The sequence below is a fragment of the Carassius auratus genome, chromosome 7, assembly GCF_003368295.1.
Source record: "Carassius auratus strain Wakin chromosome 7, ASM336829v1, whole genome shotgun sequence".
NCBI classification, from domain to species: domain Eukaryota; kingdom Metazoa; phylum Chordata; class Actinopteri; order Cypriniformes; family Cyprinidae; genus Carassius; species Carassius auratus.
This window is the reverse complement of record NC_039249.1, coordinates 7,482,611-7,504,830: the sequence shown is the minus strand read 5'-3', so window position 1 is coordinate 7,504,830 and position 22,220 is coordinate 7,482,611. Positions and strand designations below refer to the sequence as shown.

The following is a 22,220-nucleotide window of genomic DNA, read 5'->3' as shown; positions in this document are numbered from 1 at the left end:
CAGCGCGGCGCTATAAGCAGCGCATGCGCAGCTCAGTGAACCGGGTAACAACTGTTTCATCCTGTCAAAGAATTACTCAACCTCGAGCCAATAGCCTTCGAGTATGAGATGTGACAGAGTATTTGATTTGTTGAATGTAGTGAACGAATACGCCCTTCAATGAACGAGTTTCATATGAGTCTGAACTAGATATCTTATCGTTCGTGAACGAAATGACTGAACTGGTACCCATGTCGTTCGTGAATGAGTTGAATGAGCTGATACATATCGTTCGTGAATGAAATGACTGAACTGGCACACATGTCGTTCGTGCACGAGTTGAATGATACATCTCGTTCGTGAATGAAATGACTGACCCGATGGTCAGGGTATATTCTGGCAAACCGTTTACCAATCACGTTTCTCAATCGGCAAAGCACATGTCGTTCGTGCACGAGTTGAATGATTTAGTAAATCTCGTTCGTGAATGAAATGACTGAACTGGCACACATGTCATTCGTGAACGAGCTGAATGAACGGATACAAGTCGTTCGTGAATGAAATGAACTGGTAGCTTATCTCGTTCGTGAACGAAATGAATTAGAGTAAACCGGGTCAGTCTGCCATTTAGCATGTCAATCTCGCAAAAATGCAAAGCGCAGTTATAGGTACTGTACTGTGCACATACGCTTGTTTTGATATTTAGCAACTCCACGTTTAATCCACGATTGATGAATGTGAATATATAATATACAAACTGTCTGACCAAACAATTAAAATGCTATTTAGGCAAGAAAACCTTGTGCTTTGTTCATCTGAACAACTTAATTAGACTTTATATATTGAATGCGATTATACACACATTTTAATAAAGCCAGATCAGTTTTTGCAGCAAGTGAATACGTTCGTTGACTTAAGACATAACAACATAATACACTTTTTTTGCCATCTGCTGGCTTATTTTGTGTAATACGAAGAAATGGTCACTGAACGAATCAGTGAACGATTCTGAACGAATCATTTTGGTGAACGAACTGAAAATGAACGAATCACTAGAAAGAATCATAATTTCCACCACTATTGTATACTACAGGCAGAGCCAAGGTTTGAATGATGTAATAAGCAGTGAGACCTGATAGTGTTGAAACCATTGCTTTAATGTGTCTGTGCATCCTATTTTTTAACTTTACAAAAAATATAAATTAAGACTGAAATTACAGAGACAGATAGATACACAGACAGACACAGATAGATAGATAGATAGATAGATAGATAGATAGATAGATAGATAGATAGATAGATAGATATTTTATTTGTCAGTTGAAATTATTATGGAATGCGTTGGAAGCATCTGCTTCATTTTCATCTGGATTCTGCAGTACTTTAAATTAGAAGACTTTTATTTTGAAACTCAAAACAACTTCCTCATATAAACGTCATATCAAAAAAGCTAAGAAAAAAGTGTATAACTTTAGTTTAAAACAAATAAAGCATGGCATATTTTCAAGATCAGTAGCAGCATTCAATTAAAAGACAGTTTTTACAAACGTTTGTGCCCACTAAGTAAAAAAAATAAAAAATAAATCGTCTTTGTACACTTCACACCGGAAACAGTATTTCGTCATTTTGGCGCGAGAAGTGTTTTCCCACCGCGACTTTCATTACGTTGTTATTAATCATCCGTTGTTTTTATAAACGTAGCGTGTTTGTTGTAAATATAGATCAAGAAACAGAAGGCTTAAGCGTTATCACGTTGTGTTGTTCAATTGAATGTTGTTGATGACTGCTTGTTTGATCTGTGTAAGAGATTTTATTAAGTTCAGGAATCAAGAAAGCCATCTCCAAATCCGCAGAGTTGTTTATTTTCCGGACGGACAGGACAATGAAAACAGCGAATAACAATATGAATGAAGGTGGGTCTGCGCAGTGTAGCTTGTAATAAACTAATATTAAAACGAGAGTTACCTGATCTGCTTCATTGTGGTAACTTCCATATGCTGTCTTTATTTTACTGTCTATGGTCTTTAGACGTGAGGGGCTTTCTGTGCAGATTTATTCCAGTTCATGTGTTTACTTCGGAACGCACGTCTAACTAAAGATGTGATAACCAGAGCTTTAAATATACAGAGTCAGTGTTTGAATGTATGTATGGGTAGTTAATTTGATATTTTCAGCACTGAAATGCCGAAATATAAATCAATATTAAAAACGACATTATTTTAATGTAAATTTTTGCTCTCTCTCTCTCTCTCTCTGTATATATAGTTAATTTGATGATAATGATAATAATGAGTTTCAGTAAATTTTGCTTGTTATAATTGCTTAAGATATTTTCTTTTCTTCTTTTTTTCCAACAGATGTACCTCTATCCCTGTCAGCTCTGCAACTTATTGCTCCACCTTTACGCCTGATGTCTGCAGCCATGTGGAAGGTGATGCTGCAGAGAGATGCAGTGCATTATGGAAAGCTGGAAGAGACCATAACATCACTCTGTGAGACTGTACCTGGGTTGCTTCATTACAGACATCAGGCCAGGCTGACAATGGGTTTGCGGGCACTGGTGAGATTGCTGAAAAGTACTACGTCACATAAAAAATAAAACTTCCAGCGATCTTCTTTTGTGCTGCCATACTTTAAGTATTCTTTGGTCACATATTGAAACTTTATTGTTGTATTCAAAGATTTATTTGACTTTTTTATTTTTATAGTCTGTAAATAGTAAAAATATTTCTTTGCTTTTTATCCTGCTAACCTAAGATGATTTTGGAAGAGCTTCGTCAGTCAGATCCTCCTGATGCTCAACTTATCCTCCAGGAGCTGCACAAGCTGCAGGATTCCTCCATTCCCATCGGAACGGTGAGTATGGCCCTGACACTGGTGTTGAGTCTTGTTTGTCTCATAATATTTTGATAGTTCTATTCTCACCTAGCTTCTTTAGAAGTTAAAATAGTGGTTTTTGCATATAATTTCACAAGAGTTATATGCACCAACAAGGATTGTACCTTCTTTTATCCTCAGAGGAAGGATCAAAAGGTGGAAGAAGCTAAACGCAACTTCCAGACCCTGGTGAACTCTCTCCTGAAAAATGCAACAGCCAGAAAACAGTTCTTCAAGGTTAATTTTTTTTTTTATTACTTTATATAAACATCTTAGATATGAAGGTAATGACAGAAGGCACTTCTAAATTATCTGCCACTGTTTGACTAAATTTGGTACATGCCTAAAAATCTTCCAATGCAAAATTGTATTGACGCCAACTGATATGGTTTTATCTTTGAGTTCAGGAAGAATTCCATCTTCACTATGGAGGAAACTATGTGGCCAGTTTAGAAAAGCTGTTGTGGGAGTTTCTAATTCGACTGGATAAACTATTACCAGTTCCAGATCTTGCTCAGGTAAAATTCATAATAAGTTCAGAAAAAAATCATTTTTAGTTTGTATTAATATATATATACTTATACATATATATGCAAGGGCTAATACTCCCATTTGGGACAGGAACACTGTTTTGTTTATGCTTACCATTTTGTATTGTGATGTATTATTCAGACAGTCTCATGGCTCAGTGGTGCCCCTGCTGTTCTGGAGGAATGTGCGCGCTCTGCATCACAGCCCCAGCTCCTCAGGACTCTGCTGCAACATGAAAGATGTCTCGGACACCTCGGCACAGGTGAGTCATGGAAATTGAATAATCAAGTATTTGCTGGAAGCACAAGACTAAATTCTTTCCTATTATGCCACTAAGCATTTGTTTTGTCCTCTGTTTTCTTTACTTCTCTCTGTTTCAGCATCTCTTCATTCGTCTACTGGTGACGCGATCCTCTCTTCCCTTTCCCTTCCTCTTTCGGGGAGAGTGCTGCAAACCATCCAGTCAGAATCCACTCGCTTATCCAGCATGATCACAAATCCCTCCCCGTCAACGCCCAGAACCACTCGGAGAACAGCGAAGGAAACCCAGTCACAGGTTGCACCTGTGATTGGGTCCATTTCCAATGATGCTCTCCAAAAAAACAATGAGAAGGTGGCAAGTTCAGGACAAGAAGTTGAAACCATTACTGAGATATCCAGAACTACCAGAAGCAAACAAATCATCAGATCTGGTTCTAATAAAGAGATTTTGGAGAAGGATCCAGAAAAGGAGTATTTTGTGGGAAATATGTCGGTCACAGTGATCACTCAGTCATCTGGCAGCGAAGAAGAGGAGGAGGGCAGCAAAGAAGAAATAAACAGTAAGAAGGGGAGTAGTGAGAAAGCAACCCACCCACCCAAAAAGATTGAAAATAAGAACCGAAATGGAAAAAGAGGGCAAGATGATACGAGGAAATATTCCACTAGGAGAAGCACTGAGGACATCGAGTCACAGCAAGAAGCAGAAATGAGTGCTCTCCTCATTTCCTGCATGAAGCGCCAGCTGAGAGTTGTCATTCCCAGATTAAACTACAACGATCTTCCTGTCTGTCCGAATCATTTATCATCTGATGAGAAGGAAAACACGAAGTCTCCAAGCAAGACTGCTTCAAAAGACAGTGTGGGAAACAGCAACTCTGTGACTCGCAAGAGGAAATTTATTGATATGGGTTCAACGCCAACACCGGAGAAACACATGACTTTATCTGTCAATAGACCGTAAGAACATTATTTCAATTTATTTTAATATTATAATAACTTGAAACCATTAAGATTTTGTTAAGCTTTATCTGAATTTCTTATTCCTTAAGAACTTCTACTTGCTCTCCGTGTATTCCCCTTGTTCTGCATCTTCCAGTCGGTAGTTCAGGTAAGTACATAAAATAAATAAAAAATTAAAATTGGGGGGGGGGGGGTTTATATGCCAGAGGTGTAACTTAGTTTTGCGTTCATTTTAGATTCCCCGTCTCCCTCAGTTAAGTCATCAGATGACATCATTGGTGATTCTGATGATGAGAGAACAGACAGTGTCAAGAGAAAGGTTTGTAAATGCATCTACATGATTCAGACAACCAAACAAAAGTGTTCCACCACGTAGAACCAGCAACTAGAGTGTAGATTTAATCTAATTCAGCCTGTAGAGCTTCTCGAGTATTTGCACAGGATTTACAGCAGGTTCTTGTGGCCACATACACACTAGCTAAATATAGTTGTTACTCTACTTGTGTCATCTACTCACAGAGGACTTTGGTAGTTATGCTTAAGTCCATGTTAGTGTCACTCAGGTCCAAACTGAGCAAGTAGTTATTAATGCAGTGACTTCGCTCCCACTGAAAGCGAGTCTACAATGTGTGTCTCTGTTCTCCAGGAGTGGTGTTAGCAAATCACAGAGAAGGAGGTACGTGTCTTTCTTTTTACAAATCTGTCTCTGCACCTTAGTTGCTTTTACCAGCCCTGCGGTAGATTACAGAGAACTGTTTATGTACTATGAACTAAACTTTATGACTAGAGATGGGGATTGATAAGAATTTAACAATTCCGATTCCATTATCGATATTGCTCATCGGTCCGATTCCTTATCGTTTCTCTAATCAGTTCTCATTTGGTGAGGGAATAAGTACAAATTTGTTTTTTTGTATTAACCCGCTTTAATATCGGATCAGAAGACACAAAACAAAGCACATACTCAAAGTAGCTAGAGGTGCACGACAGATACTTGCTGCAGCCTCCGAGCCAGCAAGACACTGTACATTATCATCATCATCTAAATTTGATGGACAATGAAAATGGAGATTATCCGTATAGTAAATGTTGACACAATGAAATGCTTACAAGTTGCCTGGAGACAAGTTACCTTCGGCATTAATAACAGATGTCGTCCCGTTAGCTCCGCTGCTGCTTGACTCGCTTGTTGTCTCTTTAAGTAGTAGTGTATCAAACACGTGACAGTCCTGCAAATGAATTGCATGCTGTGTGGCCAAATGTTTCTGCATATTTAAGGTAGTCCCCCCCCCACCCCCCACACGGCGAAATGGAACTTTTACAACTGTTGCAAGTGACTGTATTGTCATCTTTTCGCGTGAAATATATCCAGACTTTAGAGTGCTTCTGCCTCAATGCCATGTTTTCTCCGTTTTTAACCGAAACAATGCAGCGCGTGTGTGATGTCATCACACATTTGCAACGAGGAGAACCGACAAGTGGAATTGTTAATCAGGCAAGCAAACGGTTCCAAGGAATTGATTTACTGGGCAACAGCTTGAAAATTTTGCTTTGTGTATGTGGCCCTATTTAGTGTTTAAACCAATCATGTATGTTCTATTAGAACAGCATAATCCATATTCCATAAAATTGACATTGCACAAGTTTATTGCATTAATTGATTGCTGAACAATATGTAAATGATAATTTACCAAAATGGCCTTTTAAGATATATACATTTTCCAAATTCTTGATTCTAGGGTTAGGTTTATAATATGTGGCTGAACTGTGAATCTGACTTTTTCTTGAAATGTCCTGTCAGGTGTTCAGTCAGCAGTATTGCAAAACAAAGAATGGTACGTATGTGCCCACACTTCGGGAGTTCTGGAATCCTGTGTTTTGTTCCAATATGTCTCCTGGAAGCAGACATTGATGCACTTTTGGAACATCATTCTTGCTTAAAAACTTTGATGCTGCAGTGTTTGCTGTTATAGATAATGCATGTATTAGTCAGACGTCTTAGATTTTATACATATATATAATAAAAAACAAGGTCTCTGCCATGTAGTACATTTGCAACCAAGGAAAACTACCTGCTTTTACGAAGTGCGCATTAATAATTATAATCACTTATATTCATTTTATTTATCTGTATCATGTTGTATTATGTTGTTGTTACATGTCATATTTTAAATAAAGAATTGTGCTTACTGCAATATGTATTTGCTCTATTTTTCTTTCTTTTTTTTCTTTTTTGGAAATGTATCATTCTGAATAATGTGCCCTCCATCAGAGAAAACTTGGAAACATCTTAAGTCATGTAAGTTTCTATTTCTGTTACATGACGTGCTAAAATTAGTGTAAACATTTGTATCATTCAAATCTAAAAATAGTAATAACAGTATTCCAAAATGACTGGAAAAGCCAATTTACTGGTTGAAATGTGTGGCAAAGTATACATCAAAAGATTAAATGAATGCGATAAAAAAATCAGAAAAAATCATTTTATTACATTTAAACGTTTGTAAATGTGTTAAGAATTTCTACACCAGCTGTTACAGCTGCGTTAGGTCACTGAATCAGAAGGTTTCTGTCTGATGTACAAGTACATGATTACTGTTACTGCTTCCATTCCGCTCCTCTTACAGTCTGCAGTTCATGCCTCCGGTTACAGTGATGGTCTCTCCGGTGATGTATGAGGCTTCCTCTGAGCACAGGAAGGCAATCACACCACCTATATCCTCTGGCTGTCCGAGTCTAAGAGATCAAGACATTACATAAGAATCAGGTTTCCCCTCACCAGAAAGCAACAAAAGAAAGCTTATGAAAAGGAAGGAATAGCTTGTGGACAATTACTGCAATGCTACCTTACAGGTAATGGGAATGACATTTAATAATAAATTCATACACTTTACCTATAAAAAAAAAAAAGCATAATATGTAATATTTTTTGTGATGCATAATGCTATTGGCACAATTTATCGTGCTCATGCAATTCTAGATATGAAGCTCCTCTACTATTAGTTTAAAAGCCATTTCATTCATTGTCCTTACAGCAACTGTACAAACCTTTTTATGCTCGTCTGTTTCAAGAACTCTTCTAGCACACCCTCATTTTCCCATAGCTACAAAAGAACAAAAGCAAAGGGTCATAAAGTCAAACTTTGTAAAGACCATAATTTGTGTTATAAATTAAAATTAAATGAAGACGAGTTTCCAAGAAGCTCTGAAAATGAAAGCCGTCAAAAATGTGTAGGAAATCCTTACAGCAGCACTAAAGCGTGTCTTGATGATGCCAGGGGCGACACAGTTGATCCGGATGTTACTTTGGGCGAGATCAGGAGCCAGCGCTCGAGTTAAACCCAGCAGGGCCGTTTTACTCACACTATAGGGGCCCAGACCCTAGGAGTCAAAGAGTGATAGCAAGGGGATCTATCAACTATTGCTGAATGAAAAACAGCCGATAACGTTAAACCCAATTAAAGAAACCACTTCAGTGCTATCACTTCATTTTGACAAGGTTTGTTGCATGATTAAATTTTACATGAGAGCAAGTAAACACCATACTTGCATTGGCTGGTACCCTGCGACTGAAGACACAATCACAACTGACCCACCCCTGGAAATGAAAAGATCCTTAGTTAGGCTCAGATATGAAGGTTATTTATAAAAAATAAATATATATATAGACCCAACCCCCACCCTTGAATTCTCACCCTCTTTTCTCCATGTGAGGCACAACCAGTTTGGTTAGAAGGAAAGAAGCCTTCACATTCACTCCAAGTATCTGTGATAGACATAAAGCGAAAGTCAATACTGATAGACATTCACCCATAGAAAAAAGTTAATTAAGGCTAATAACTTTTTCATACTTTGTCCCAGACTTCCTCTGTGGAATCTAATATGTTCCCAAAAAACGGGTTCACCGCTGCATTAGACACCAGTATGTCCACACCACCACACTGTTCAATTGTCTGCAACAACAAAGTACATAACAGCATTTTAACATCAAATTTCTACACAAAATATATGATACGTTGGCAAGTTTGCACAGACTTTTGGGCTCCTCATAACATTTGCTTATATTCCCCAGTATGATTCTCAAAATGTTTACAAAATATTTACTAAAAAGAGTGATAAAGAAACTCCTCACCATGTTAACGAGCTTGTCTCTATCTTCTGTTTTCCCTACATTGCATGTGGTGCCTATTACTTTTATATTTTTGCTGCGCAAGAGGGACACAGCCTTGTCAACGTTGGCCTGACGTCGACTGCTCACAACCACATGTGCCCCCCTCTGACCCAAAGCCTCCGCAGCCGCGAGCCCAATCCTGAGAAGATCAGTGAGTACAAGGGTGTGTCAGCATTATATTTAGGATGCATGTTGACATATTTACATATGTTTTAGTATTGACAGCTACACACCCTTATATATCATATCAAAGATGTGCAACTAAAGAACAGTTGGACAAGAATGTAAATAAAGAATCATACCCATCTGTGGATGCAGTTACTATAGCAACTTTTCCTGACAAATTCTGTGGTATGTGATGGGACATCATTCTTCTGCCAGCAACAGGATTTGACCAAAGGCACCTGGTTACAGCCTTCAACATTGTCTTGAGAAAAACAAAAGGAGAGTCTGCATAATTTCTAAGTGGGTTAAAGGTCATCTTGTGTACACAGTTACAGCAACACAGGATAGTTTTACCGTTAACATTAATTACATTTCTTGACAAGCATTTCAAGTGAAAAAGAGTTCATGTGAGGTACTTCAAAAACCATCAAGTTATCCTGCTTAAATGTTACTTAAACAGAACTAACGTTAACTGCACAACAACGCATTTATTATTGAAGTGAGCCAAGAGCGAATCGTGTTATTTTAAACCTGGATAAACTGATGATATTCATAGAATTGTTAAATATATCTTAAGAAGAAATACAGCTTTACCTACGAGCAGAGAAGGCCTGCTGTTCTGGTGGCACTTTGCAAGTAATAAAGTTCAACGTCTCTCAGACGTCATTACCGTAGAAATATTATAAACTGGTAGATTGTGTTTTATGGGTCTGAGAAAGGGCGGTGATAAACGGTCCGGAAGTTGTCTCTTATTGGACTGGAAATACACTTCTGTATTTCTTATCCTATTGCAGGTCATTCTTGATTTTATGTGCAATTTGATGGATACTAATGTTTTTCTGGTGTCATTTATCAGGTGTAAACTATTGCACACACCGCCAAGAAGCAAGTAGAGAGTAGATGCGAATTTTGCGTGGTTCCTGTAACTTTCTACAGCGCTTGTGAGAACTGACCAATCACAGATCAGTGCGATTACCGGAAGCTTGACTGGATATTTTTAAATATGATTTCGTATAAATTTATGGGCCATATTTTTCTTTTTTTATGTCGGGTATTAAGATTTTGAATTAAATGATTTAATGTTTTACATTTTAGTGTACAAATATACCCCCCAAAAATGTAATATCGTTCAGTGGAGGAATCAACTCTCTGATCCATCTGAGCCCTCACGCGCCCTCTGGAGGAAGATGCTAGTCTCAAGGAATATTAATTTATTTATTTATTAAAATTAATCAACCACTCATTCTTAAAAATCCACCTCATATATTAGTTAAGTATTTTATTTTGCTGGTTTTGCATTTAATTTGATTATTGCAGTGGTGCTTTTAGTAAAAATAGGATATGGTTGGAGCTGAACAGAAAAGTGCTTTCCTGATCACTTGCACTTTGTGAGGTCAACAAATATTTAAACAGCACTATCAGAAACCTTGGCAGCGACCCTGTCCTTTTGTTCTGTAACAAAGCTTTGTGTTTGTTCAGTGCAGTTCCTGTTGTTCAAGGTGTCTATCTCAGATAATATGACATTTATTATGCTAAACATTTTCAGTCTAGATATATATATATATATATATATATATATATATATATATATATATATATATATATATATATATATATATATATATATATATATATATATATATATATATATATATATTGTAAGTGGTTGCAAACTATTTATTTTAGCTACATTTAAATAAACTTAGTTGAAAGTTAGTCAAATAAATTAGTTTATTTAAATGTAGCTAAAATAAATTAATCGCAACCTCTTACCTTAAAACGATTAGTAAATTAGTTTTTTTTTTTTTTTAATTTTTAAATTAGTAACGATTAGTTTTTTTGTCTTTTCTCTGATCTGACAGAAACATCCTAAGAAATTTACAAGAGTAAATTCCTAGTCTGTGTAGTTTTTTTAATGTGAAATTGGTCAGAAGTTTACATTAGAGGCAGCTGTAACCACAAGCAGCATTTGCAAATGTATCTAAAAACAAATGATAGATAGATAGATAGATAGATAGATAGATAGATAGATAGATAGATAGATAGATAGATAGATAGATAGATAGATAGATAGATAGATAGATAGATAGATAGATAGATAGATAGATAGATAGATAGATAGATAGATAGATAGATAGAGTGAGTCCTCCACTAGAGGGCGTGAAGCGCTGTAGGAATCGTGCTGTGTTGGGCACAATGAGGGGGAGCGACCATATGCGCTCAACTGTAATTCAAAACCAAGAAGGCCAGGGCAGGGCGAAGCCTGGCGGAGCGAGACGTGTATCCCCAAAGAAAGAGAAGAAAAACAACAGCCGTGCATTGCAGTCTTTTGAGAATATATGATTTGCGACGTTTGACTCCTACTTTTGTTTTTCCAGATGATTTTTCTAGACATGTGAACGGTAAGACGAGCATTTCATATTTAGTTAACGTAGGCTGTTACACTGGCTGATCGCCGCTTGTTTGCGTCTTTGTGACTGAATTAAAATGCAACCCGTTTTTTGAAAGAACGTTATTTATATGCCTAATGCCTTTTGCACTGGTTTATCCGGAGAATTCGGGTTTTTCTTGTTTTCTTTATTTTATTTATTCATTTATGTATTCCTCTGTTTGTCTCATTGGGGTTCTACTGCATAAAAGAAACCTTGAGATGTATTGGATGGAAAACGAAACGTGGCTTAGGACTGTGATTTTTTTTTCTGTTGCAGCCTGGTGTGGTTTAATTTAGCAAAATTTCTTGAAATACGCTAGGTAGATATGATTATAATTTGCCATCTTTTTAATAAATAAAAATAAATATAACCATATTATCAAAGGGCCAGTGTCCTAGCCTTTAGTAGGCGGCTGTGCCACAGCTACTGAAATGATTTTATGTTTCATTCCTTTAAACTGAAAAAAAAAAACTTTATAAACAAGAAATAAACATAAAAAACGTCTTCACTTATGTTAACTCATAATTACTAAGTTATAAAAATCCTCTGTCCAGTAAGGGTGGGCAGATTTAAATACCACATTATAGCTGTAATTAAAAGTTAACAGCCAAATTCCCATGAAATAAGATCTTTTTTGGTGGAGCCCCACAGCTGGTCTGACAAGTTTAGCTGCTGCAGCTGACTGAGAATGAACTCTGTATTACTAACACACTACTACTATACTATTAAGATTAATCTAAAATGCCTTTATTTTGATCCTCTAGGTTCAATATGTGCGGCAACTGACAGATGTGATGAAAATCACAGAATGCATAGGACGGCAATCATGGTTTTGAGAAATTAATCTTTTTTGGATCATCGTATTTACCGCCACTGCACAGTTCAGGTTAATGGAAAACCAGATCTGCAAAACATGCAGATGAGTCACACAGTGCACATGTGAACAGGATACAGTTTGTGTGGTGAGCCCATCTGGAATTAACACATCCAGAAACTGCGGAGAACCAGCTTCAATCATGTCCCTCTCGGTAAGTGTGTGCAAGTCAGCACTGTAAAACACTCTCTGCTGTCCAGTCCTTAATATTCATATGCACTGCTAATATGGAGGAGGGGGAGCCGGGGCTCAGCTTGCCTCAGAGCACCACATCCCCTCGGGGGAATGAGAGAATGAAAGGGAAATTTAGAGGTAGAAAAGGAGATGACAAAAGGCCCTAAAACTGGGGGACAGATGTTGAGCCCCACCCCCACTAGTCTTCCTCATTATCATCAACTCAGCGCCTCTTTCCCTTAATCACTAATTCTCTCTCTCCCTTAATCACAGACCTCTGCCCTTACTTATGCATTCTCTCTATCAATATTGATTTACCCATGAAGGCAGAAGTGTGGTGTCCTGAATACAGAAGACCTTGAGGCAACCCATTAAATTCATAACGTCACTCACTCCTAACTGTACAGCTCATAAGCACTGCCCTTTTCAGAGGCATTTAAATGAGCAGTTCTTTTGTAGGCTCTATGTATGACAAGAATTTAGGTCAGCAATTAAATTGCTATGCACTGACCATCTTTTAAGCTTCTTAATCTAAGCCATATTTGTGTGTTCTTTAAATGCTAAAGCTATGAGACTTAGGGTTTTTTGGCGTTGGCCATAGCCTTCATCGTCCTTGTGTTGTTGTGATGATGTGGTAGTTCTGTTTGTTAAGTAAATGGGGAAACAAACTGTTTTGGTCACACAGGTTGATGAACCTGGTTGAAGTGGCCAGGTTAGATCCTCTATTTATTTCCTTTTTTGATTTCCCTTACTAAGACAATGCAGCTGAATGTTAGTTGAAGGCTCAAATTAATTCAGTTTAACTGAGTACATTGTCTTTAAACAACAATTGAATTACATTGTTGCTAGCAGTCCAGTGAAATATATTGCTGTCCTTGCCTATTCCCATTGAAGGACATTGCAGGAATTTATTATGTTTTGCTGCCTTTGTCGCATTTACATTTACATTCATGCATTTAACAGATGCTTTAATCCGAAGCAAATTACAGTAGAAGAACCTGAGCAATTCATCACAGATCCAGCAGTAGTCAAATAGTAAAGTGCTAGGTTTACTAGAAAGCTAGACTAAAAAATAAGCTAGTCCAGAGGTGATTTATGTCTTTATCGGTTTTATTTAAAACTTTGTTTAGTTTCTTCTCCTTTTCCTGATAAGTAGTTTTTTACTGTCTTGTAGACGGTGCTTGCAAAGGCACTTTTTGACAATGCTGCTGAAAGCCCAGAGGAGTTAGCGTTTCGCAAAGGTGATATCCTGATGGTTCTGGACCAGGAGCAGGATGGCGGACCAGGATGGTGGCTTTGCTCCCTACATGGCCGCCAAGGAATTGCCCCCGCCAACCGTTTACGCCTCCTCAAAACTGCTCAGACTCCGGCTACAAGCACAGGTACAGATCCCCGACGAGCTCCTAGTGTGGACTCGGTCCGTCTATCGACTAGCCAGCAGAGCAGGGTGAATGGACTGAGCACTGACGATCCAGATGGGGTGTATCTCTCACCACCCAGCGTAGCTGAAGGGGTGTACCAGAGCCCTGGGACTGCTCCTGTCCCAGCCAGGTCTGGAGAGCTGCGTCACTCTGATGGAGGAAGACCACGATCACATTCTAGTTCTGGAACCAGGCCTCGTCCGGACTGGGGGGATGTGGCTGTGGCGGCACGACCCCGCTCACCCTCACTTAGAGGACGGGGTGACGAGTCAGGGACCCTCTACCAGACTCCCACCTCACCTGCGCCAGTGGCAGCACAGCACAGACCACAAGGTGCACTGACATCCGATTCAGTGTACCTCACTCCAAGTGCTGTTCCCAGGTCTGCAGCTGAAACAGCAGGGGAGGCTAAGTATTTAAGTCCACGGGATGCAGGGGCTGGTAATTCTGATGGATGCTACTTGGTGCCTAGACCAGCTGTCGCTGCGTTGACCAGTGAGAATTTATATCAGACTCCGACAAGTGGTGCCCCAGTGGCAGGACAGTGTGTATCGGGAATGACTTCAAGACTTACAGATGGGATGATACCTAAAAGCAGCCCATCTTCTATAATTAGTCCTTCTCAGAGTAAGACTGGCCAGGATGCCCCAGGGATGTACCAAACCCCAACCCCACCTGGAGGTGCCATATCCAGGACCCCTCAATCTGACCGCAAACACCCCGCTGGAACTGTAGGAGTGTCTGGAGCCTCAACCCCAGGCCAGAATCTGAAGCAGACACCTCCCCCGGCCCGAGGACCCCTAAAGGGTGGTACTTCAACTCCTCCAGTTAGTCGAGGAAAACTGGCCCAGGGTGGCCTGAGAGAATCCCCTCTACTCGCCAGGGCAGGAAAGTCAGGAGTCCCGGGGTCCCCAAATTTTGGTCGCAAACCACCTCCTCCAGCACCCCCTGTTAGAAGTGTGACCAGGAAGGATTTACCTCAGTCTAACTCGGTTCCAATCACCCACCCTGTACTCCAGGCCAACACTGTACCCACGCAGACAAACATGCTGGAGGAAGAGAGACAGGGAAGTAAAACTGGACACATGCAAGTGGATGAGATGAAGAAGAACAGTGAAACAGTGACCAAGAGAGAGAGTGCAAGTTCTCAGGATGAGGAGGTGAGATAAATGAGAACTTGATTGGAAAAAAGTAATAGGTTGCAGTTCTGCAGAAGACAGAGGTTTTTTCTCTGAGGAAATAATGGAGAGTATGCAATGTTTAATGCTTATCCCTGTGTTCCTCAGGTGTATGATACACCTCCTACAAATAGGTGGCAGCGTCCAATTCCTGCAGTGCCTTCTGAGGAGGATGATGGGATCTATAACACCCCTCGCGCTGTACCACTACACACCGACCATGGCTCAGAGGTAAGAAATCAAACACAAAAGCAAATGCAAGGCAGAATGTTGATCTTGCTCTCAGAGGTTGTCTTCCTGAAAAAAAAAATTAGGCGAAAAGCACAATAGAATTATCCATGCAATGTCTTTGGAAGGCATATTATAGATCTGTGTGAGGAACAGACCAGAACCTACGTTTTTATTCACTGAAAATCATGCCTCCTTTCATAGCTCTCGTATTTCTTTTGGACTACCACACATTTAAAGTAGTACATTGAGGTTGATCATGAGCCACTGTGTTATCAATGCTCATTAGTTTGATAGAAATCAAATACTAATTCAATGTGTCTTCACTACTGTTTCCAACAGTTTGGAGTATCTTATGTTAGGCAAGGCTGCATTTATTTGATAAAAAAATACATAATCAAAACATTAACATTGTCGAATATCATTAAAGTTTTAATTAGTTGTCTTCCTTTTTAATGTATTTTAAAATATAATTTATTCCTATGACACAAAGCTGAATTTTCAGCAGACAGTCTTCAATGTCGCATGATCCTTCAGAAATCATTTCAATAAGCTTTTTTGATGCTAAAGAAAAGTTCTTAATTTCACTGTTCAGAATTCTTTGATGAATTGAAAGTTCAAAAGAATGTGTTTTTGAAATTAAATTGCTAAAAAGATCATCTACTTTTAAATATCAGAGGTTTTACATTTACATACAATCTCCTAATTTTCACATGATCTCTCCTTTGTTTTTCCTCTTGTTGTTTTTCTTGTTCTCTGTGTCTCATTCTCACACTCCTCTCCTATTCCTTTGCTTTTAAACCACACCTTTTTTCTTCTATGAGCTAATGGCATGTAACACTTTTCTCTTGTTCACACAAGTCACAGCAGTCTGTCGGGTTGGGCAGATCAGCCAGACCCGTGTGGCTCTATTCAAGCCCTCCACCCACAATCTTTCTCTCCCCTTTCCCTCTCTCATTTTTCTTATTAATCCTCACTGAATCCTCAGCAATGGATTTTGGTGCTTGTGGAAAGAGAATCAACTGTAAATAAATGTAGCGGATGTATAATCATGTTTTCTAGGGGATTTTTGCTCTTTTAATCCATATATATTATTATTATTATTACTATTACTCAGTGTCAAAGTGGAACCAGTCACATGGCAAATTAGTCTTACTGATTCCGGCAGAGTTTACATATTTCATCCAAAATCCTGTAGTGTATGAAAAGCACAGACTTTTTAGCTTCAGACTGTATCAAGCTTGTTTAATATTTTTAATTGATTATGAAACACATGTTGTTTTTATTTGTCATGCATCTCCTAGCAACAAGTCACATTTAGGAATGAGTCTGTTCAGAATTACTTGACAGTTAAGTAGTGTGTGATCCTCAGTTGTTTAGTGTATGATGCACTATTTTTTCAGTCTTAAATTGAACAGTAGCGGAGACTCCCACATAACAGTCATAAAAAAGCTTGATTCATGCTTTATGGCACAATTTGCACAGCTGAATGGAGTCATGGTTCCAAAATCTTTTGTAACGCTTTATGAATTAGTAAACAGTGAGTAACACTTTCATATCTTTCAGATTTATGATGTTCCCACTCTGGCCCTGAATTCCTCCTCTGACCATCAGCAGCAAACCTACAACATTCCAGGATCAGCTGCTGCGGCTGGAGATGCAGGGGATGAGGATGTGTACAGTGTTCCCAGTCTTCCTGGTTTACCCTTGGAGGCAAGCGAAATGCCGGGATTAACTGCAGAGACTGTGGGAAATGGACGTACCTATTCGATTTCCAGTCCTAGAAAGCAAGACTTAACCTCCGAAGATGTGTCTGAACCTGATGGAGGCATCTATGACATGCCTGCCCTCACTCTGGAAATCCCAACATGCCGTTTATCTGTGTCAAGCACCGGCTCCGGGGACATCCAGTGGAAAGCATCTCTTTCGGCTCTAGTCCAGTCTGCTCTGACCGCCGCCTCTGTCGCCACCACCCCATCCCGAGACCTCGCCTCTGCATTGGCTGAGATCCTTTCTGTCTGGAAGGCAGGGCATGTTGGTGATATTCCTCCTGTTCTCCAGCAGGCTTGGTCCCGTCTCTCTGACCTCCTTCCTGCCCTTTCGGTGTGTGGCACTGCCCCTCCAGCCGACGGTCTGCTCACGATGGTCCGCTGTGCCCTTGAAGACTCCATCTCTCTTTTACAGAGTCAAGCACGGCCTCGTTTACCTTCCCAGGAGTCTCTGTCCCGGAGACCTCTTCCTGCTTTGCCGGTGGCAGAGGTCAAACCAATCACAGGGGACATGGGATCACGGAAGGGCAGCTGGATCCAGGAACGACCGCTGCCTCCTCCGCCAGCCCCTGCCTTCCCTATGGCCCCGGCACCTGTTTCTTTAGCCCAGACTGTGGGAAGAATGGAGGATGAGGACCAAGGGAATGAGTATGCAGGAATCGGCCTGACTCCTACACCACCGCCGTCATATCCTGTAGGTGATAGTGTGGGATACGTCAAACTGCAGGTTAGACACCTGTTTTATAAAAAGATTGTGGAGTGTGGATGGATATAATGCCGTAAACTAGAGCATACAAACATAAAAAGAGAAAATGTTCATTACACTCTAATATTATTGTGTCAGTTTTTATTTAAGGATGAACAAAAGTGTTTATCAGGCAGAAGCTTGAAGCATTGTACTTATCAAACAAAAACATCAGTTACCGTAACAAAGTAACTTTCACGCCAACTTGGTATTTATGTGTTGAATACTTCTCTTTTTACTGTCTGTTCATGTTTTGGTGCCTGTATTGGTCTTTGTTGAAACTTTTCTCTGGTCTGCAGTTCTCTTTTTGTGGACATTTAGATTTTTGTTGCTCTGTTTTAGGGGAAGCCAGAGCCTCCACCAGACACCCATACAGAGCACAGTTCTTCACAGCTTATCACCGCAACTGATAATAAAGTAAGTCTTTTAAACACTAGAAAAGCCTTTGCAGAAAGATAGTAACACTTAAATAGTACCTTAATCAGACACCATTGCTGACTGATTTGGATCAAACTTTGCAATCTACTCAATTCACTACCATTTAAAAGTTTGGTTTCATTGAGATAAAAAAAAAAAAGAATAAATAATTTAATTCAGCGAGGATACACTATATTAATAAAAAGTGACAGTTAATATTTACGTGTAAATTCTGTTCTTTTGAACTTTCTATACATCAAAGGATCCAGAAATACATTTATCTCAATTTACACAAAAAATAACAAGAAGTACAGCTGTTTTAACATTGATTATAATAAGAAATGTTACTAAAGAGCGCCAGATCAGCATATCAGAATGATTTCTGAAGGGTCATGTGACAAGGTTCATGTAGGAAAGAGTGGTTTTAAATTGTATTACTTTAATGATAGACTGGATTTTTAATCAAATAAATCCAGACTTCCGGAGTAAAAAACTACTTAAAAACATTTTTATTTGAAATTGTACATGCATAAATGTATATATCTTTGTTCAGTGATATAAAAATGACAATATTTGAACTATAAACATGTACATTCAAGACATATTTTCTACATTTTGCAGGAATTCAACTCTAAACAGAGCTCATTCATTAAGTCATAGTTAAACTACTCCAAATGACAAACTCAGCGTAATTAAACTTTAAGTATAACACACTGAAATGCCAGATGTAGGCTTCTAATTACGCTATTTTAGGCATCAAGGAGGCTAGGGTCTATGTCATTTGTGCATTAGTAGGAATAACTTCTACTTATGTTTCTTTCCAGATGAGTCCATCACCTCAAGTCTCTCTGTCTCTAGAGGATTCAGAGCTACTCTCTTTCTACTCCTCCCAAAGTCTCTCTCATCTCTCTTGCCTGGCCGATGCAATGGATTCTCTGTTCACAAGTGTCCAAGGGAACCAACCACCCCGAGTCTTCGTCTCCAGGGGGAAAAGTCTCATTGTAACCGCACACAAACTTGTCTTTATTGGGGATACACTTGCACGGCTACTAAGCTCTTCAGACCTCAGAGCAAAGGTTAGAACATAGATACTCTGGTTAGAAATGTTATTTCACAAATTCTTGATTACCAGTGAATGAACTTAATGATTCATGCCACAACAAATCAAATTTTGATTCACGGTTGCTAACCCATGGGCAATAGTCAGCATGAAGTGGACAAGCGTTTGGTAAACATGTTGACGGCTCAGTTTCCAGCGATGATGTTATAAGCAGGTGACATTATTTAAATGCATTCACACACAGACACTGTTTGTCTCCTCAGGTCACCACCTCCAGTGGACGCCTCTGCCAAGCTCTGAAGGCTGTTGTTGTGGCAACTAAGGGTGCAGCCCAGAATTATCCTTCGGTCCCTGCTACGCAAGAAATGGTGGACCGAGTAGCTGATCTATCCCAGCATGCAGCTGGCTTCTCTGGGCTTTTGCAGCGATTAGCTGAGATATCTTGATGTTATTTGTGGGCGGTTTAACCTTGTTTTCTCAGTGGAATGCCTTATTATTACCATTTTTTGAAGATTCATCAGAAGTGTGTCACTGCTTGTGTTAGTTCAACAGTGATAAAATGATCAAACAGTTGGTGAGTATATGTTGGAGTGTATCTGCTTGCCTGTGTTGGTTTTTACACTTTATACTGGTCTCTATATCTTTTTTCCCCCTTTTTTTGTGGTGCCAAGCACACTTACAGGTTTTAATAACTTATTGATGGATGTTTTGTTTGAAGATGTTTGTAACCTCAGGCACATTTTAATAGCTTTATTTTGTCCCCTTAACCATATTGACGTCCATGAGGTTAAAGTGATCCTCTGTATTTAAGGCTGCTCTTGTAACCTGGTCTAATTATTCAGTTGGTTTGTAAATGTGAAGTGGCCTTGGTGTTATAGAGATTGAAGTGAGTAATTTGACAGCCCACGAGGTTTCAGATGTGCTGCACATGTAACCAAAACAGATAAAGCTAACCTAGTTTCAAATGCTATAAACAAGAAGGAATGCTCGATTATTTAAACAGACATGAAGAAAACGGTACTTTTTGAATGAGTAAGACAACAATTTATTGAATTTTGGGAGAGAATTTCCCACAATGCTGATTCAGAGATAAACCTGTCTGTCAGGTTCATTCAGCGTCTTTCTTCACACTCTTTGTTTCACTCATTTATCTTTTCTTCCCATATTTCTCACACTCCCACAGTCTGTTTTTTCACATGCTCACAAAGGCATCTTAACGGTGAAGCAGTCTGGGCAACAACTCTTGCACAATAAATATCATACAGGGTTTTTGTTTTTAAACAGGCTATGCAGCATTTCTGAAAACGGCAATATATATCTAGTAGCTTCCATAGTGGCAGTCGAAATGCTGGTGCTTACAGTATCTTGTACTCAAACAGGCTTGGGTCTAATCAGACTGAGTTTGTGTATCTTACCCATTGAACAGTGCTCAGACATGTTAAAACATGCACCTGTTTCCCTCCTGTCTTGGAAAATCATAGCGGTGTCATAAATGTATCGTAATGTTTACAAGACACCCTCATATTCTGTATCTCGGCCCACTCCTCCATCTGTTAATTCCAGCATCCGCTCACTTTTTATGACTCCTTCCGCCATCTTTTTCTGTAAATACCCACATCTCCACTTTTTATATACAGGATTTACATGTTGGCCACCGGTACGATGCTATCAGTGTTATTCTTGCTGTTCGACTTTGGTTCGGTTTACATCTTTACACTCACTGGCTCTTGCGATTGAATAATTCAGCCATAGAAAAATGTCAGTTTAAATCTCAAGGAGCCTTCCCTTTATTACTGCCTTTTTGGAAAAAAAAAAAAAAGTGGCCTTTTTAGTTTTTACCTATTTTGTCAGTCCTATCACAATAGATAAAGTGGATTATAAAGTGGTTCAAAAGTGCTGAAAAGTCCAGTCAAGTGAATTGAATTCTGAGCTGATGTAGATGCTTTCCTCTGGTGTTGGTGTGTTAGTTGACTCGAAGTGCCATCAGGTGGACTTTTTCAGTATTACTACACAAACCACTTGGATAAGTAAAGAAACAAATACAACACCTCAACAGGTACTTCAGAGTATACATCTAGGTAGACAGACAGGCATCATATTTTATGCTTTTGAATGAGCTATCATGTCCCTCTGTAAAAAAAAATAACTATGTATATGTAAACATTTCAATTATAGAAGTCCTCAAGCTAGCGTTCCTCTCAAAAGACTCATTTATCTTAAGTTCTTAAATTAAGTGCTTATAGTAATGCTTAGATTTGATGGCCCTATATAGTTATATTTATTTGATTTTGTTAAATGTCTGCATGGCTTTAAGTTGCTTATTAAAGAAATATATGCACACATAACCAGGGATGTTTCACGCGACTTTGCATTAATAATTCAAAGTTTGCTTTAAGAATGTGATGTTTCTTTTCATTTGGTACCAGAATGTATTTTTGACATGCATATTTTGTGCTTCTTCACATTATGTCGATGTTCATTTTGACGTTTTGTTTGTAAGACACACTCCACAGGTACTTTGCATTTAGGGAGTCTTTGGTACTTGTCAAATGTTGAGATTCTTCAAAATACATTTTTGTTACTGAACAAAGTTGTGGTTATTTCAGTTTTTTTGTCCTGTGTCGTATTTTTCTTGTTTAAAATTAGACCATGGACCACCAAACCAGTCTTAAGGGTCAAATTTCTCTCTCTCTTTTTTTTAAAAGGGAGCAACAAAAAACAAACAAAAAATTCTAAATATTGAGAAAATCGCCTTTAATGTTGTCCAAATGAAATTCTTAGCAATGCATATTACTAATCAACAATTACGTTTGGATATATTTATGGTAGAAACTTTACAAAATATCTTCATTGAACATGATCATCCTAATGATTTTTATGATTACAATAAAAATCTATAATGTTGACCCATACAATGTATTGTTGGCTATTGCTACAAATATACTTGAGGTTCTTATGGCTGGTTTTGTGGTCAAGGG

At 38.8% G+C, this 22,220-nt stretch overlaps 3 protein-coding genes across 6 annotated transcripts; 2 read left to right on the top strand and 1 right to left on the bottom strand.

Moving 5' to 3' along the window:
* The first annotated feature begins 1,585 nt into the window (after positions 1–1,585).
* Positions 1,586–6,803, top strand: tinf2 (TERF1 (TRF1)-interacting nuclear factor 2). 2 transcript variants are annotated; one of them, XM_026266962.1, is made up of 11 exons: positions 1,586–1,892; positions 2,337–2,539; positions 2,737–2,835; positions 2,998–3,093; positions 3,264–3,374; positions 3,529–3,649; positions 3,768–4,605; positions 4,698–4,756; positions 4,845–4,927; positions 5,255–5,284; positions 6,410–6,544. In XM_026266962.1, the coding sequence occupies exons 1-10, from the start codon at positions 1,862–1,864 to the stop codon at positions 5,264–5,266; spliced, it is 1,653 nt and encodes a 550-aa protein (XP_026122747.1). In that variant the 5' UTR covers positions 1,586–1,861; the 3' UTR covers positions 5,267–5,284; positions 6,410–6,544. The 2 variants fall into 2 exon arrangements, with proteins under 2 accessions (XP_026122747.1, XP_026122746.1); XM_026266961.1 differs by lacking the exon at positions 5,255–5,284 and having other exon boundaries at positions 6,410–6,803.
* Positions 6,804–7,074: 271 nt separating this feature from the next.
* On the bottom strand, positions 7,075–9,695 carry dhrs4 (dehydrogenase/reductase (SDR family) member 4). The gene is made up of 9 exons (XM_026266963.1): positions 9,539–9,695; positions 9,082–9,206; positions 8,741–8,918; positions 8,460–8,561; positions 8,304–8,374; positions 8,155–8,206; positions 7,855–7,989; positions 7,657–7,712; positions 7,075–7,344 (listed from the first exon to the last, which is right to left on the bottom strand). The coding sequence occupies exons 2-9, from the start codon at positions 9,201–9,203 to the stop codon at positions 7,230–7,232; spliced, it is 831 nt and encodes a 276-aa protein (XP_026122748.1). The 5' UTR covers positions 9,204–9,206; positions 9,539–9,695; the 3' UTR covers positions 7,075–7,229.
* A 1,455-nt stretch (positions 9,696–11,150) lies between these two features.
* On the top strand, positions 11,151–21,828 carry efs (embryonal Fyn-associated substrate). Of its 3 annotated transcripts, XM_026266959.1 has the most exons (9): positions 11,152–11,346; positions 12,141–12,404; positions 13,599–14,912; positions 14,946–15,005; positions 15,132–15,254; positions 16,818–17,747; positions 18,108–18,182; positions 19,007–19,258; positions 19,506–21,828. In XM_026266959.1, the coding sequence occupies exons 2-9, from the start codon at positions 12,393–12,395 to the stop codon at positions 19,686–19,688; spliced, it is 2,949 nt and encodes a 982-aa protein (XP_026122744.1). In that variant the 5' UTR covers positions 11,152–11,346; positions 12,141–12,392; the 3' UTR covers positions 19,689–21,828. The 3 variants fall into 3 exon arrangements, with proteins under 3 accessions (XP_026122745.1, XP_026122744.1, XP_026122743.1); XM_026266960.1 differs by having other exon boundaries at positions 11,151–11,346; positions 13,599–15,005; positions 16,818–17,714; XM_026266958.1 differs by having other exon boundaries at positions 11,153–11,346; positions 13,599–15,005.
* Positions 21,829–22,220: the final 392 nt, after the last annotated feature.